The sequence below is a fragment of the Pempheris klunzingeri genome, chromosome 7 (assembly GCF_042242105.1).
Source record: "Pempheris klunzingeri isolate RE-2024b chromosome 7, fPemKlu1.hap1, whole genome shotgun sequence".
NCBI lineage: Eukaryota > Metazoa > Chordata > Actinopteri > Acropomatiformes > Pempheridae > Pempheris > Pempheris klunzingeri.
This window is the reverse complement of record NC_092018.1, coordinates 26,579,208-26,597,798: the sequence shown is the minus strand read 5'-3', so window position 1 is coordinate 26,597,798 and position 18,591 is coordinate 26,579,208. Positions and strand designations below refer to the sequence as shown.

At 41.3% G+C, this 18,591-nt stretch overlaps 1 protein-coding gene across 1 annotated transcript in view; it reads left to right on the top strand.

Annotated features, from left to right (window-relative positions):
• Positions 1–18,591, top strand: part of LOC139204133 (leucine-rich repeat transmembrane neuronal protein 4-like) — a 36,620-nt gene that overhangs the window by 354 nt on the left and 17,675 nt on the right. The window contains exon 2 of the mRNA XM_070834099.1: positions 162–1,702. Coding sequence (XP_070690200.1) covers positions 162–1,702 — 1,541 coding nt within the window. The remainder of the gene's footprint in view (positions 1–161; positions 1,703–18,591) is intronic.

The following is an 18,591-nucleotide window of genomic DNA, read 5'->3' as shown; positions in this document are numbered from 1 at the left end:
TAACCTCTTTTGACAAATGCCTCAGAGCACAATATGGGTTATAATATCTGGCCCCTGATTCAGGTTCTTTTTTATTCCACTGTATTCTAGTCTGTGTGTATTGGTTCTGATTTGTACATGTGTTATGCTCTTATATCTATCACTTCTCTGTGTGTCTGCAGGACTTCTCGTGCTTTTCAGATGGCTTGTATTCACAGTGGTGGTGCCCGTCTGGCTGCTTGCTGCTCCGAGCGGTATACGTGAGCGTCCCTGCCCCCAGAGCTGTAGATGTGATGGGAAAATAATATACTGCGAATCCAATGCCTTCCGTGACGTGCCAAGCAATGTGTCTGTTAGCACACAGGGCCTCTCCCTGCGTTATAACAGCCTCGCCAACCTCAGAGCCCACCAGTTTGCAGGCCTGAGTCAACTGGTTTGGCTCTACCTCGACCACAATTACATCAGTGCTGTGGACGGTCAGGCTTTCCATGGGATACGGAGGCTCAAAGAACTGATTCTCAGCTCGAACAAGATCACGCTGCTGAAAAACAACACTTTTCATGACGTTCCAAATTTGCGTAATCTTGACCTTTCCTACAACAAACTGCAGGTTCTCCAGCCCAATCAGTTCCTGGGTCTACGGAAGCTGCTCAGTTTACACTTGAGGTCAAACTCCTTAAAAACTGTACCGATGCGAGTTTTCCTCGACTGCCGCAACCTGGAGTTTCTTGATATTGGCTACAACAGGCTACGAAGCCTCACACGTAATGCCTTTGCAGGACTCCTTAAGCTCATTGAGCTTCATCTGGAGCACAACCAGTTCTCAAAGATAAACTTTGCTCACTTCCCCCGTCTGACTAACCTGAGGGCGCTCTATTTGCAGTGGAACCGTATCAAACTGCTAACCCAGGGTCTGCCGTGGATGTGGACCTCCCTGCAAAAGCTGGACCTCTCAGGAAATGAGCTCCAAATATTGGACCCGAGCACATTTCAATGCCTCCCAAATCTGCAGACTCTCAACCTGGACTCCAACAAACTCAGCAATGTGTCCCAGCAGACAACAGAGGCTTGGATCTCCCTCACCACCATCAGTCTGGCTGGTAACTTGTGGTACTGTAACCCCAACATATGTCCCCTGGTGGCCTGGCTCGAGGCCTTCAAGGGTAACAAGGAGTCCACTATGATCTGTGCCGGCCCTAAAGAGGCACAGGGAGAGAAAGTGACCGATGTTGTAGAGACTTATAACATCTGTACAGCAACACCCACCCCCATCCCCTCAACGACAACGCCACTCACTACTGCATTTCAGCCCGAGCTGCTGCCTCTTCCCACACAGTCCGTGGTGGATAAGAAGCTGATCTGGAACAGGACAGCCTCCCCAACTCCTTCCGAGGTCTCCCCCACCATCCCTTTGCCAGACACCGAGTATGTGTCCTTCCACAAGATCATAGCTGGTAGCGTGGCCCTCCTCTTATCTGTGGCTATAATTCTACTAGTTATCTATGTCTCATGGAAGCGCTATCCCAGCAGTATCAAACAGCTCCAGCAGCGCTCTGCCGTTAAAAAGCGCCAGAAAAAAGCACGGGAGACTGAGCGCTCCCTTAATTCACCACTACAAGAGTACTATGTGGACTACAAGCCTTCACACTCAGAGACAATGGATGTGCTGGTTAATGGGACAGGACCTTACACATACACCATCTCAGGCTCCAGGGAATGCGAGGTATGACCGTTGCCCTCCAAAAATCAATTTCCACTGCGAGGCATGAGAGGTAAATTTTCAAACAATCTGCGGAGAAAAGTACTTTTTTCTCCTCTGCTCTTGTCTGTTTTGGGATAAGGAAGTAAAGGTCAGTGCATGGTGACTTGTTTTGCAATATGCTGGGTTTGTTCAGTTCTATATGGTTACCCAGCTGTTGAACTGAAGCACGCAGTTTTATTGCTAAAATCTGATTCCCATTAGCTGAAACTGCAGTGGCAGCTCCCCTCTGTGAAAAAAAAAAAAACTTGCATACAGTGAGATGCATTATACAGAAAGCAGGTTCATCTTTCATCCCTGACATAAAAGAGCTCATTGATGAATCTGTGTAATATCAGCCAGTCTGTTATTTAGTCACAAATGGCTTGCTGTCCAGAATGAAATGATATAAATGTATTACATCAAGTCACTGTGCAGGTGGTCCTCTCTTATCCTGTGTGTTTGATACAGCAGCTGTGGTAGCAAACACACAAGTCTTGTGAGTTTTGATATTTGTTTTGCTGTATTAAATATGTAAATATTTACAATCATACCAGCTGATCATATATCCTATTCTCTGTTTCTGCCTCTAGCAATCATGTACTTACAGTTTTAATCATCAGTCTAATTTACAAAGTTCAAACAGTCACCGCAGGCTGCAGAACGCAATAAAGGCCTGCAGCCAAATAAAAGATAAATTATGCATTTGGGCTCGAGTTCTGTCTGGCCTTTGTGTAATACTGCAGTAGCAAACTGCATTATGCTATTTCAGTTATCTCAGACATGTAGAGAAACTATTCGGCTAAACGAGCCAAAACTTTTTTTTCAAGTTTCAATTAAAATCCCCATCCTAAAACCGTTTTCCTTTACATGACCGAACAACTGGGCAGTACGGAGGGATTGCGACAGAAAGCCTTGACAGAAAGACGAATCAATTCGCTCATGCTTAATTAGGCACTTTTTTTGCCAGTGTAATCTTTTTTTTTCCCTCTAATGCTACGCATATGTCTTCCTTTGTCCAGCAGCTTTTTCATTTGGCAGCATGGTTAGGTGTGATTAACAGGACATGTTGTGTTAGAAAAGATGTTGTGTCACAGGATTCTTAGCTGCACCTTTAGTCCGACTAACCAGACATGCTGTGGAGAACAGGAGGCATCTTTCTTCTCCATTGTATCTGTCAGCACAGCTCACAGAAGTTTTATCTCACGCTGCCATTCAGCTCATTTCCTATATTCCACGTGGATCCCTATAAATCATTTGATAATATGTTTAAAGGCAGCGGATTGTACCGTACCACCACTTACATTCTTGTGTCCTTGGCCGAAGTCTCTGGAGAGGCTAGTGCAAATGTGTTTCATTGTTTTCAGTAGTGTCACATACTACAAGCTACACAGGTAGCTAAATCAGCTCTTTGTCAGATTATTCGAGGCACCGCATTTCTCAAACACAAGAGAAGCTTGAGGTGAGATGGTCGGCTTATCAATCTTGTAGCTTTCATGTGAGAATGTGGCATGGGAGCATTAAATGGCAGACCTAATGGGGCTTCTGCTAGCTGGAATAACTAATAGCCCATCAGAGGTAAGGAGCCGAGACTTTCCTCAGCTTTGTTATTCCTTGCCCTCTACAGCTCATGGGAGCAGCCTGAGTAGTTAAAAATGTAATGGGATTTTTTCTTTCTCTTTCTGTGTGTGTGTGTGTGTGTGTGTGTGTTTGCATGTTATATTTTGGGCCAAACACTGCAAAGCAAAGTAGGAACACACAGCACAGCACAGCACAGCACGGGACTTTGGAAACCGCAACCAGATTTTTACCACATGGTTAAGTTCAAGTGGTGCATGTGCACTTTGAAACTGTCTCGAACGGCTGCATTATTTGATCTAATACAACATCATGTAACTGGCGTCAGAATTGAGCACAGGTTGCAGAACAAGAAGCCCATGATTTGCCCCAATAGTGTCTGGAGCTATTTGCATCACTATACAGGCAGTGCAGCACAATCTCTACTGATATATGAGAGAAGGGTTTTCAGTTTTATTGAATGGCACACAGAGGGGAGTGTCGAGGGAGAGAGGGAGAGAGAGAGAGAGAGAGAGAGAGAGAGAGAGAGATCTGAAAAAGGCTGCTCCAGGGTTCAAACCCCCAGTCAGAAGCATATTGTAAATGCCCCAACCCAGTGAGCCCCTTTATTTTAGCTATCCCAGATAGCGAGCACTTAAGCTATTAGCTGCATTTTCAATTAGGAGAAAGAGCTTTGTAATTGAAGCCTGTTATCTTCTGCACATGCCCAGACCAACTGACTTGGAGTAAATTTGTTTCTATAGATTTCCTCCAGCACAGCTCAGCAGGTTGGCTTCGACACTGCAAACTGAACTTGGCGAGTGTGAATTTTGATGAACACTTTGAACTGTGCGGTTCCATGGTCTTCCTGTAGCACATTATTAAGAAAAGCCTTCTCTCCTCTGCTTGTATGCCATCCACTTCTGCGCTCACAGAGCAGCTGCAGCGCTTGCTGTCCACCCACAGATCATTCCCCTGCAAAGTTAGTTCAGAAAACATTAAGGTGAAAATCCCACCGTCTCAGCCATAGGCGAGTCTTGAACTTGGGTAGAATTTGCAAGCATTAATAAGGTGAGGAGATTCTGCTCACAGATAATTAAAGTGGGCTGTGAGAGGGCAGATGAAGTGAGGAGAAAAGACTGTGCATCCGACTAACTAATACAAATGCTGTGTGAAAGACTAGAAATAGAAAAATAATTACAAGTTTTTACTTAACTAGTTTTTCCGGCTGACAGGATCAGAAGAATTGCAGCGTTAAAATACTCTGATGCCAACCTAGTTTTTTAAGTAACAGTTTGGGCCAGCACAGGCTTTAATCATGCAATAAGTTGTTTTCACTTTTCCCTGCATTTGCACTTAGAAATGGTGTCCCACTCCTGGTCATATAAAAAACTAATATGGATCTAATTGGTGTTTGTCTGGGACAAATCCTGCAGCTGTGGGTGCATTTTGCTCAACAAAAATTAGTTTAATTTTTATGTATTTGAAAATGAGCCCTGTCTTTAAAATGTCAAGAATAAGAACCAAAGATGATGAGCGATCAAAATATACTGCCTCCGCTTGCCAAGATGGCAGCTTGCACTTCATCTGTGCGTAAATGCACAGAAGGCAGGCTTCCGTCATGTGAAGGGAGTTTGACAGTTTTCAATATTTGTTGTTCACTTGCCAAATAGAGGTTAGCCACTTAAGTAGAACAGCCTCTAATACATCAGTTTGTACGTATGCTGTGGGACAGCACACACTGGTGCAGCTTTTAAACACATTTATGGGAATACAGCGCAACATACTGCGATGAACAGTAACGCACATACTGAATGACAAATGACACATTGTTTGTGTTTTGAGTTATTCCATTAAAAGGCTGAGTCTTTTTCCATTAATTCTCATTTTGCTGGGTCGGCTTCTTGTTTGGCAGAATTGAAAATGACTGTAACTGCAAGACTGGATGGCAATGATCCATGGGCCCACAGAAGTAGGCTACTTAGCTTTTATCATACCTGATGATTTTGTGAAAAATGGGCTCTGGTTAAGTTCATTCAAAATCAACTACAAAATGCAGGAACAGGCAGTCTTTTAAGTGAATTGACTGTAATGGCTGTTTCACCACATCATTTTATTACTGCCGTGTATCACTCAATCATTTTGTAAGTGGTGATATAAAAAAAAAAGCAAACACTAGATTTGTTGTATATGATCAAGCACCTCACAGTGGCTGAAGGGAGAATAACTGGGGAAAATAACACATAATATAATCATCACATAATCATCACGTTTTTGCTATGCAGGTTTCAAAGTCATACTTCTTCTGCAGACAAGCCAAATAAAATGCTCAAGATAGTAACATGCCCAGACTTTTAGTATAAAATGTATCCAAAGCACATGCAGCTAAATTTATACACTCCCCCCCCCCTTAATTCTAGTCAAGGCTCTGATTTCATGCCGAGGTAAAACGTTGCAGTGGGATTCATTAGCACAAATGCACATAATCAGACCTCAGACCTGTCTTTGGTGTTAAGTACCTCCCAGGCTGCTGTGTGCGTGGGGTGAGATCTCCCCCAAATAAACACACTCTGCGATACGTACGGCTCTGGCTTTTGACAGATGTTCCTCTTGGAGGTGTGATGTCTTCTCTGGTGAGGAGGTGGAATACATTTTTCAAATGTAGCAGAGGGGAGAGGCAACAGCCGAGATGTGCAATAATAGCCTGTAATCTAACATGGCTTATTAAAATGAATATGGCAATTCTGTTGTGTAATAATAATTAATGTTAGCATCTCTTCTTTCATCCAATTGATGTTTTCATGATTTTATTATTCTCATTATAATGTGCTAATAGCACATGCTCCAGCCTGCTAATGGCTTAATCTGGCACCAGCAGAAGAAATGATGTTCTTCCTCCACGCTTCAGCACAGACAACATTGACTTCCACTCTGGGTTAGATGTACTTATTTACAGAGTATATTCAGAATATATGCTGTTTGTGTCCCCGATCATTACGTACTCTCACAGAAGCCTAAAGCCAGACCAGTGATAGTTGCAGGTAGATCCCTGAGAAAACATTTTGCTGCTGAGGAAAAAGAAATGAAAGTCATGGCTTTGTTGACCTCGAAACCTCCATTTTAAATTGAGGTCAGCATTGATTGACAGCATCATTAACTCCGATATGCACTTGATATTACACAATAACCTAGTCCTGCGCTTAAGACCACGATCAAATTAACTTGTCTGTTATAAACAAATCAGGTGAGCCGCCATACGTTAGAACTATATAATACTGTACAATATGATGTAACAAAGAGCTCTTGAGATTACCAAAAATAATTAGAAAACCCATTTTTACCCAAGCTAATTTGAGCGCAAATGAAAAAGACCAGAGAGATAAATCAAACTAATTCATCCTTTCCCATCACACAATCTCCAGTGGTCCTTCCCTCCTGCAGCCACACATAAACCATGATGAATATTTAATGCAATATTAAACTTCTCTTTTCTTCTGTGTTCAAGGCCATTTTGTTGAGGCACTGGTGAATCAGCCAAAACCAATTCTGTGCTAATTAGTCGTGTGTTTTGATGGAAGCCCTTCCCGATAGTGAAAATCTTGCTTTCCAGTCATTGCATTGAGCTAAATGCTAACATGCCTACAGTGACAGCAGGTATAATATTTACAGTGTTCGTCATCCTAGTTTAGTGTGTTGTCATGCAAACATTAATAACTAAATACAAAGTAAAGGTGAGGCTGATGAAAATGACAATAATGCAAGTATTTTGTCAGAAATCAAAGGTTTGGTGACCTGCTGGTGAACACAACGTTGTTAGGATTTATCTTCTGGGGACCATGCATGTCTGTACACAGTTTCATGGAAATCCAGCCAAAACCTGAAATATTTCTGGACCAAACGGTGAACCGTGTGAACTAAAGACAGATCACCTATAGTCATGTCACTAACATGGATGAAAAAAAAACCCAACCTTCCCAACTGAGCAACAAAATATGCATATATATATACATCATGTTACAAATCAGTTTAAAACAATGCTAATAATAATAATAATACATTTTATTTATAATGCACTTTTCATTTGGAATACAAATCTCAAAGTGCAAAATGAACCTGTTTTCTAGTTTTACTTGCTGGTTAGGTTTAGACACAAACCTCACTTGGTTACGGTGCTGGACTGCCCATTTGTCTGACAGCCCGCTCTCCTGAAAACAAACTAAGGTCCATTTCTGCAAAAATATTCTCCCTGCAGTTAATAACAACCACTTGGTCAAGGGAGCAGCTATGGCTAGATGAAACCAGCAACCTCTGTGTTTAAGTTGAAATCTTTATAGACCCTGCAAGTCTCTTCAACTTCCTCCCCGACTTTGTGACACTCAAACTACATCACACTATTTCCACCTTTGCTCCCAGCAGACAACAATCAATTTCTGTCAGAGGGCTTTGGCACTTGAATGTAAACACATGTGGGTTTGGAGCATTTGCTGAGAGAAACGATGCTGTTGTTTTTCTTTGCAGGACAGTCCAAAAAAAAAAAACAAGTCTTAAGTCTTAAATCGTCAATTTTCAGTCTTATCTGAGCAATTATTACGAATGCCTTCAAGGAAGTACTTCATCAAGCAATTTAATGATCTGCTATTGGGGGGGATGCACCTTGCTTTTCTGGACTGATTTTGTGGTTGTAATGATGTAATGCCTCATCCACTGCAACATGTCCAGTTGGCCATGACTTCAGGGGTGAACATCTAGTTTTGTCGCTCACAATTTTACACCAGCACTCAACAATCCATCATAAAAGAGCAATGCATTATAGAGGAGGCACAGAAACCAGTTTCTCCGCTGACAGCAGCCTCACCGGACCACACTGCAGTGTAGCCTCACGATAATGCTGAGGTCTGAGTGAGGGCTGGGACTTTTTGACTTGATACACTGTCTGCTAACACACAGAGCCGAATGCAACACGCTCGCTCGCTCTCACTCTCTGGCAGTTGTCGAAAGGCATTTAAGGAAAAGCAAGAAATCACTAACTGAAGTTGAAGCAGATGTGGCAGGTTGAGGGAAGTTGGGTACCTAAAAATTAATTTATGTCACCTCAACGTTAAATCACTCCTGGCGTGCACTGAGCACCAGAGATTGATGATACATAGCAGTGTCAGTGTATCCAAGGGTGGATTTTTCCATTAAGTCCTCAGCCTGAGTTAGAGCCAAGGAACAAAAGAACGATTTCTATTCTCAGGGAGTCTGGATGAATGTTTCCCTTGAAAAAAGTATTTGCAGAAATCTGTAAACTTGTAATAACTTCCCCAAAATCTGAATCCCATATCGAGTGTCCTATTATTAAGCCATATCTATCAATCAGTAATCATACGCGCTGTATTCCCCCAGTTTAAGCTTCTGTTCACTTTATCAGTGACACTTCTGCTATAATGGGATTTGACAGCTTATCTAGCACTTTATGAAAAGTCGGACACCGCAGACAGAATGAATAATATAACATGAAAATATTAGACATAACATTTTATGCTGTTTTATGGCCACAGCAGCCATGTTCATTTTTCAACTCATCTTGAAGCAGTTACTGTCTATTTAGCCCTTCATGTTAAGTATGATTTATTTAATTAGGGTTATTAAGCTAATTTGACTGAGATGCTGTAGTTCTGCCCACTGTGTCACTTCCATTCACTGCAAAAGAACTTGAAAGTGATACTTAAAAGAGAATGAAGTGTTGACTTGGCACGTTACCACATGTCCCATGAAGTTAGTGGACTGCTGTAATTTAAATCTCCACCGTCCTGTTTTTATGCAGAGGATCTTTTATCTTTTTTTCCGCAGGGAAGGGTTTTGATATAGTCTACCTCCAGAATTGTACCGTGATTTCCCCAGAAACTAAAACCCCTTCATCATGTAGCTACACCGTCTCCGTCTGTCTGATGGGACAAAATGGTGAGTCAGTCAACACAAACTGAGAGTGATGCAGCATCTCTGCCAACCTCTCCTTTTTGGTTATTGTGAAATGCCTGTCAGGAGGCTGCATGTGTGGGGGAGATTTCCCCAAAATAGGCATAACCTGGCACATTTCTGCTACTAACCATGTGGCAGTGCTGTTACCTTTGTCTTTTGTATATATATATGTATATATATATATATATATATATATATATATATATATATATATATATATATATATATATATATTGTACATGTGTATGTATGTGTGTCCACAGCCATGCTAGCACCTCTGTGTGGCTGTACTTTGGCACAGCTGTGCTTTGAACTACATGTTAATGTCAGTATGCTAATACTCTCAAAGTAAGGGTGTTTCCATCTGCACATAAAAAACCTGAATCTCTAAAACCTGAACTGAAAAGTGCAATGCCACAAAGTGCTAAGCAAAAGAGACTTAGCAAATAGTTCGGCTGTACCTAATTAACACCAAGTACAGCTGGGGCTGATGGGAAGTATTTGTCCAAAATACTGGACAAATTAAAAATGTGTCCGATTAATGAAAAGTCAAGTGATCATCCACTACAGGACACATCGTTAAAACTGCAGCAAAGTTCAGGGCAGCAGATAAAGCAGTTGATGAGATATTTTACTCAAAAAGTTAAAACCTCACTCTTGTGATGGCACCGGAGAAAATGCCAGGGGATCATCGAAATCAGCAGGATTTATCATCTGGGGACCATGAACATCTGCAAAGTATTTTTAGCTAATCCATTCAGTAGATGTTGAGATACTTCACTGGATGAGTGATAACTCTGGCCCACTGGTGGTGTTAGATAAAAAGTGAGAAGCATCACCAAAGTCAGAAGAATTCATTCCCCGTGTACCATGGGTATCAGTCCCTCATTGAGACTTTGCTGCTGTATAATTTGTTGTGACATGTATTGTGCACAGGTGGAGGAAGACGAAGGATTCATCTCTCCGTTTTCCCTCCAAATGCCAATGCATCCTTTTCAAATCAAACAAATGGGTCAGCCCTTTGTTCCAGCGGAATATTTTTACTCGCCCTGTCTGAAAGGCACATAATACACTCTGATCAGCAGGGTGTGCCAGCAATCAAAACTTCAAATGCTGTCTGGATTTGAGTGAGTAGACATCAGGCAAATATGAACCTGACATTTCCCTCCATGTTGGGCAAAATAATGGTAAATTTGGTAGAAAAGAAGAACAAGACTATCAACACAATACAGTATGTGGGGCAGATCATCCTGTTAGGATTAACTGTGCTCTGACTGGGCAGAATTTAAACAGACCACAGCTCGGACTTTCTTCCTTTTCAATTCTCCATTCCCCAGGTACCCCTCTCCATGTTTTAGTGCCATGTTGTTTTTCACCAACATCCTCACAGCCATGTTTCCTCAGTCAGTGAGAAAATAAGCAGGTCAACAAACCAGGTAACCTGCAGTTGGTAGACAAACAGAAAGCCGAAGTCGGAAAAGCTGCTACATTATTACAATATGTTATTTGAGAGTGCATTTGGTGTTATGTTGGTCAGAAGACAACAAATCAGTAGGTTCAGAACATTTGGCAAGAAACATAACTTGTTAAATTGTGAAATAAACACATAAGAGAACTTAGATTAGATTAGATAAGATTAGCTCAGTTTCCTTCTGCCATTATACTATGCAATTAAATTAAGTTGAGAATGACATCTTGAGATAAGAATTCTATTTTGGCTTTATAGTTGGCAAGATTATATTAAAACAGACACTGAAAGATGTTCACTAGCATGCGTATGAAATTTCCTGTTTCCAAATGTGGGCTCAGAGATTAGATGCTTCAGGATGTTTTCACACCTTGGTTCGGTTTAGCTGAACCTTATTGAGTTTGCCTGGTTAGAGCATTTTCGTTGCGGCAGTGTGAAAGCTGTGAATCGAGGCCTGGTGTGGAGCAAATGAGCAGGCTGAGGCCGCTTTAAGAGGATGGTTTAACAAACAGCCCAACCACAGTGTTTCATCATAGAACTTAAGCCCTTTAGCGCGAAGCCAAAAGCTTAACTACGACTAACATCCATCTGCTGATTGTGGACTGTTTCAGAAAGTGATTTTGAGCAATCTGTGTAAGCTGTTTAAATATTTATGCCTATCACTCACTAGCCATGGTATGCAGGGATTTTTCTTGATCAATTAGTTAGAATTATGATATGTTTAATTTATTGTACTGTGTGTACTTTGGCAGTCCAGTACCATTTATTTATATCTTCATTAATTTCATCCATCCGCTCCATTTCGTTTTGTCTCTACCTGTTTGTCATTATCAATATTGAAGGGGCGATTTGAAGTCTGATAATGCTGCAGTAGTCATACGAGCTCTTTGTGACGTCAGAGAACATAAGCACACTCATGAGAAGTGCTGCATGAGCTGCTGTGAGTCACACTAAAGCTGTCCAATCGATGGGTTAGCACTCAGTCTTTAGAACTTCATGTTCAAAGCTCTCGCGTTATTTGTAAGAAGCCAGTGTGAACATGAACTGGACCAGAACTGAAATGTAACAATATAATTTTTTCCCTGAGTCCAGACCAAATGAACCAAACTACAGGTGTATAATCACCCTGTGTGTAACAGTAGCCCACCACATATCAACAGGTTCTCCAGGCTAAACAACTGAAGACATTGTTACAGCGGCTTCCAAAATGACTCCTATAGGTGTTTTCTAATCTTGCACCCTTGTATGTTGATTGTCAGGGACTCTTAAAACACAAATTTGCTATCATTTGTCTGTGTGGACCGCATTTAAGCATTTTATTGGCTCCCTATCCTAGTGAGGTCACCAGTCAATGTTCTTGAGGAAATGGAGGAGCTGAGCTGACCCGAATAAACTCTTGAATGTGTTTATGGTAACATATTCTTTGGGGTCCGAATCCAGTAACAGTTGCTGGAAGGCATGGCTCATATCCAGCTTTGTAAATGTCCTCCAGTCAGAGAAAGATCACGGTTTGGGTCAAAATAACTACAGTTAAGCTTCGGGAACATTCAGTGACATGTTCAAAATAATAGCTACTGATTAAGGTTAAGGAATGACTGTGGTCTAAATACAAACATCGAGTGACACGGTCGCTGGAGGTCCCGCTGGCTGAATTTAAAGTATACACAAGTTGATTTTAGGCATTTTAACTGATGTAACTGATTGTGAAACAGCGAAACGGTGTGTGATGTTTGTGTTTGATTTGATCTAATTCTGATGTACCAAATAGATTCAAAACTCAAGCCGAAAGTGCAGGTATACACGGCATGTTCTGCAGAGCATTCCTACCACAGATAAATCAGTGGGTGAGATTATCCCTGGAGCCAGGAGGAGAGGCATTTCATCAATTGGAGATCAGGACTTGGTATTGATCTCGCAGCCCATGCATGTTTGACATTACTGAAACCTCCCTGTTTTTGGTGACTCTTGGATCTCAGTCAATCCCCATTTCCATAGAGCACAGGCGTGTAAGCTCGCTGCAGTGGCAAAACTGAGAGGTCACAAGGCTTCTGTTGCTCCAGAGGTAGTTTTTTCTCCTTTTCCCACCCACCTGTCAAATGGTTGTATTTGTTATAGTCGTCCTCAAATGTAGTGGATTTTCAGCCTTTTCTTCTTTAGATTTTTGTTCCTCTTTTGACACAAACCTGATTTTGTGGTATACTGTCAAAGCAAATCCAACAAAACTGACCACTTTTAAATGCAAATGTAGTCCTCCGTATTAAAGCAGATTAATTCAGTAATGTAATGTCTTGCTAAAGATATTATAGAATCAATGATGGAAGCTATTTTCCTCTGCAGAGGATTTTATTGCCCACAATGCATTTTTAGTGGTAATGTTTTTCCAACCACATTTAGTCTGTTACAGTGATACAGCAGTACACTTTGTAAAATAGCTCTCTCTAACATTTCAGTGCCTGAAACTTGAAATAGTCGAGAAAGGAGCTTCGTGCATTCAGAGGTCTCAAGTGAGCGGAAAACACGGCTGCTGATATGAATCGTTATGAGCAGCAGCATTTAGTTCAGTCTGCATTACGTCGATCCACAAGTCAGAGAGATGCACATTCTCACATACGCCTGACTTCATGCACGGCTTAACTTCTCCCTACAGCTTACTCACACACACACACACACACCAGTGCCCACACGCACACTGACGCTCACACTCATCACCAAAGAGTTGTGTGAAGGGAACATGTGCGGCAGTTACGTCCGACGGTAGAGGGATTGTGGAAACGACGAATGAATCCTCCATCATGCGCTGTTTGTCAGCAATTTGAGTGTCGGGTGGCTGGTGGCGGCTTTTTCCTACTCAGTGACTAATACCGCAACAGATAGAGGGAAGCCATGACAAGGGCCCTAAAGCAGCCCCTAAAAATTGCGTGTCGGAAGAAGGGCTAGCTGACACCCCATCGTGTTCCTGTTAATGTACTTGGAAGATGCTGAATGGAGAGATTTTTCACTCTCATGAATTTCTCTCTGGGTTAACTGTGTATTTATATTGCTACTGGTTGCACTCACAGAAAGGCTTCTCTCAGTCAGTTATGAAAGCCTCAGTAAGATTACAATAAGTGCAGCAGGGACCACTTTATGGTTGAATTCATTTTGTACTTATAATTCTAATTTTGCATAATTTACGAGACTTAATTACATCCTGAATTTTTGAGTAACTTTAAGGACAAGAAAAATTCTGATAATAGTGGTGTGACTGAAATTGGAGAAAAGAAAATCCTAAAGTTGAACTTCTCGACATTTCAAAATTACCTCCATTAATCACTGCTTATGTGGGAGCCAAAAGCCACGGGCTCTATTTACAGGAGTCAGTGGTGCAGGTTATCAGGTTCCTGAAAAACCTCAGCCAGCCCCCTCAACATGGCGGAGCAGCCGCAGGACACCAGGCTTGGCTCAGATGATTGAACTTCTCACCCTGTTATGCAAAGCGAGCCCAGCCGCTCTGCGAAGGAATCTCATTTGGCTGCTCGTGTCAGTAACGATGACGTGTTAGGCCCTCGCACCTGAGGGCCTGAGCCGAGATCAGCCAGAGAATCTGGAGCTTTGCTTTGCAGCTCAGCTATTTCTTGAAGTCACTCAATATTTGACTCAGAGTTTTGATCGTAACCAAGTTCTTTCTAGGTGCCATAACATAAATATACCTTTCGCTTCCCAGCAGCAGCCTTTGCTATCATTACAAGAGGATCAGAAATGCAAAAACATTTTGTGGATTCTAAGACTTTTTGTTGTTAAGCTGCACTCACATTTGCTATTGATGCTATCTGATTCTGTGTTTATCTAGAGAGATATAAGAGGATCAGCAACAAATAGGTATTTTCAAGTAGAACAGTAGGAGTGTCTATTAAAGGCCTGAGTACAGGAAGGGATGTGGACACAACTACCTCTCTGTCTGTTCAATCACTTATCATTTCCTGTGACAGACCCTCTGTAGTTTTCTCTGTAGTGAGCAGTAATAGTTTGAGGGCTCTGAGGAGGCTCTCAGGAGTTCAGTTTTACAGTCAAGTGAATTTAGTGCACAAGAAAATAGTTAGGTAGTGGTTTTTAAGACAGCCATTGTTATACTGTTTCATATTAGGTTAACAGGTTGTTATGACTACTGTGCCAGCCAACGGTTGCCTACTCACCTACAAGAGCAGAAAAAGAGCTGCATGAGCTTCTCATTGCAGTTCACCTTCTAGTCATTTCTCATCGAATGCAATTTATAATTCTACGTTTTGATAAATGTAATTATATCAAGCCTATATGCATTTATAGATAAATGCCTCATGGAGACTGAAACATTTGTGGAGGTGTTACACACACAACATATATGAGCCTCATAGATGCACAACACACCTACACAATCACTGAAACCAAGCCAGGTGCATTGAGGACGTGTGTGTGAGTGCACAGTAGATTGGATGCCAGTCCACCGTGTTTTCCTGCCTTCCACCCAATGCACACTGGGATTAGCTCCAGCCATTTGACATGGATGAGACTGCACAATGAAAACAGATGTTAACTGTCATTGTGAAAAGGTAGTACTATCCAAGTCAAGTGCATTTACTCTTTAGGAGTAAAGCATGAAAGAGTGGGAGCAGTATGATTTTTATATACGTCTGCTAGCAGTAATTTCATAAACAAAAACAAACATAATGTGGACAAAACGCATGTAAATGCAGCCGTGACTGATTCATCGTGAAATTCAGGTAAAAACAGGTTTATATACGCGTAGAATAACTTATCTTGGGAGTGTCATTAGAATGTGAATCATGCAGTGAAATGGAAGGCAAATGTCTGCACCGTCTAACAAGGCTAAGATGAAAGCAGCCCTCCACTGTGTCCATCACCTCCTGCTCTCTCCCCTTCGCCACACAGCTCCATCATGAAAGTCAAGTAAGACACGCAGAGAGCAATATTCTTTTTTCTTCTTATTTTTTTTTAAACAGAAAAAAACACTGTACCCGAGCTGGGCGGACATCAGAAACTGTTGGTTGTGTGTTTGTTGGAAGTGGAAGCTCATGTCCTTGTCAATATAGTGACTCCAATTGGTTGGTCTGTGCAGACGGGGGTTGGATCTGAGGATATAGCCAGAACCTGAAATGTTTATGTCCTCCTACTGACAGGAAACAAAGAAAAGACAGCGGGAATGAGTCAACAACTTGTCTGTATTGAAAGAGAGACATGGCTACACTGACTTCCTTCTCTAACAGCTATTTCCACATATTTGTAAATGTGACCTTAGACAGCCTAAGATCATCTTCTCAGACAATATAGACTGATTCATATGTTTGACACAAGTTTTTGCTTTTTTTTTTTTAACAAATGCAAGTACTAGAAAACGAGGCTGCCTACAGCCATGCTTAAGGCAGTACTAAAGCTAAATGCTAATATCAACATGCTCACATTAAGAATGCTAACATGCTGATGGTCAGCACGTAACAATCACCATCTTAGTTTAGCATGTTAGCGTGCAAACATCTGCTAATTAGCACAAAATGCAAAGTGCAGGTATTTGATCATAAACCAAAATATTGGACAAATTAAATTTTGGCCTAATAATGAAAAGTCAGGGGTTTACCAAAGAGATTAGGCTCAATCATCTGGGGAACATGAATCTCTGTACTAGCTAATTGCTGTTGAGACTTTTTTGTCCCACACCAGTAGCGAAGCAAGGCAAAAGAAAGAAAAAGGAAAAAATCAGTGAATTAGCCAAAAATATACTGTTGACACCAAACTATTTTATCACTGACCCAAACACAGATAAACACATATTAGCTTGGTTTAGCTTGGACTTGACTGAACAAGTGGTTTTACATTACACGAGATGAGCCTGAGACTTTGATCTTACAAATTGTGACCTGAGAAAAGATGAGTCAATTCACTTCTTTTGTACTTTTCACCTTTGCTGATTATACTTGGTGAGTGCCAAGACCACGGGGGTAATTAGTCTTTCTGAAGTGATTGATATCAAGTATGTAGAGACATGCCAAATGAGTAAAGGCTGTGATGACTCATGAGCCAGGATTGAGCCTTGAAGTTTGGAGAATTGCTTTCAGAGAACAAAGATGTCAGATACCACTGGCAGAAACAATGTTTGATTCTTCAAACATGTCTTTGACAGACAGGACTTAATTTATTATGATGGCACATGCTGAGAATAATAGCACAAGTAATCATTTGTAAGTATGTAGTAATTTTGAGGATCCCTCAGGAGAATCTGAGGGATTCTAAGATTTATGAATTATTTGCCCCTTAAATTAAATCTTATTTTGTTGAAAATAATTAATTTTGCATTTATATTATCAGTGTAATTCAACCTAGTTATATAACCAAATCCTTTCTGTTATTTATGTATTTACTTATATATACAATGTTCAAAATTCAATTGAATTGAATTGAACACCACAGGGATTCTGGGATTTTCAGACTCATGCTGACTGCTTCATGTGACTAAAAATTACACCAGGGAGCTACAATTTAATATAGTACTCCCACCAGAAAACCCAACATATACACACGGGAAGAACAACAGTTGTTATTCACAGCTGCACAGCTCTCCCAACAAGAGAACACAGACTGATTTTGTTGACCTTGACCCATGACCCCCCCCCCCCTCCGCCAACGCCACCATCCAGTCAGAGATATGCTCTGAGTACTTGAGGGCTTCAAGGGAGGATGTGTATCATCATTGATGATGCATCCAAAAGTGAAGTCAAATGATTTGTTCTGTCATATTTGTACTAATTGCTCCTCTTATCTCTCTCCATTGCATTTCAGCATTTAAAATAACACTGGCCCGAGGGGGGATATGATTTGCATGTATCGCATACAGAAGCTGTAAGAAATGTATTTGGGTATATTTTCCCTAAAGCATAGATCGACAACAGTGGTACATGGACGCTGTAGCTTACCAACTGGAGAAGTTTCTCTCTAAGATAAAGCAGTTTGATTTTAGCAGGAGCCGAGGAGCCTTTCCCATCTGAATCTAAATGTGATCAAAGGCAGACTAAGACTGGCCAAGTTACTGGGTTTGTTATTGGGAATCCTCCGGAAGCAACTGTGTCTCCTTCAGCTGTCATTGTTTCGTTGCTATTAATAGCAACCCCAGCACTAGCTCTGAATGGAGCCCATTACAGGGTTACATTCCTTTCCCACCTCTCTGTGAATGGTTTAATTAGTTTAACACAACATCCAGTTTTGTCCACGGTGCACCCTCTGCACCTTCTGATGAAATGTGAACAGGGATCCATTCCTCCGAATGTTTGTTCTTGTTTCTGTCAAATGGTAACATTTTTCAAAGCTTCACACTTCAGAAGGACTACATGTGATGTAATAGGTGTTGCTTTTGGTGACGAACCCACACATAATTCTTGCCTGACTCTGCAGTTCTCCTCAGTTCAATGGAGCATTTTAGTGACTTTCAGCTCATTGTTTCAGCTCATGTCCAGTCATAGCTATTAGCGGTTTTTGGCGAAATAGCTCTGATGAACCCACTGTATACTTTAGGTGTCCAACTATCTTAAATTGAAGCTTAAATTTTCTACCATACTTCACACAAATGTTTCCTATTCGTTGAAGATGAATAATTGGCTTTGGATCCTGGATATGAATACCATGTGATAATATACATTGGAGGGGAGTTCTGATCATTATGTGTGGCTTTAAGACATAAATATGCCAATACGTGTACAGTAAAACATCTGGCTAGAATACAAGTGTGTCTCAGACCATGTCCTGCAGTAACTGAGGCAATTGAATCGAATCTGTTCTTAATCTGTTCTTGAGTGTTTTTACATCTGCTTTCTTCAGTGTAAATCCTTATCTAGATGTAATTTGATTGCCCCTCCCCAGATGCACA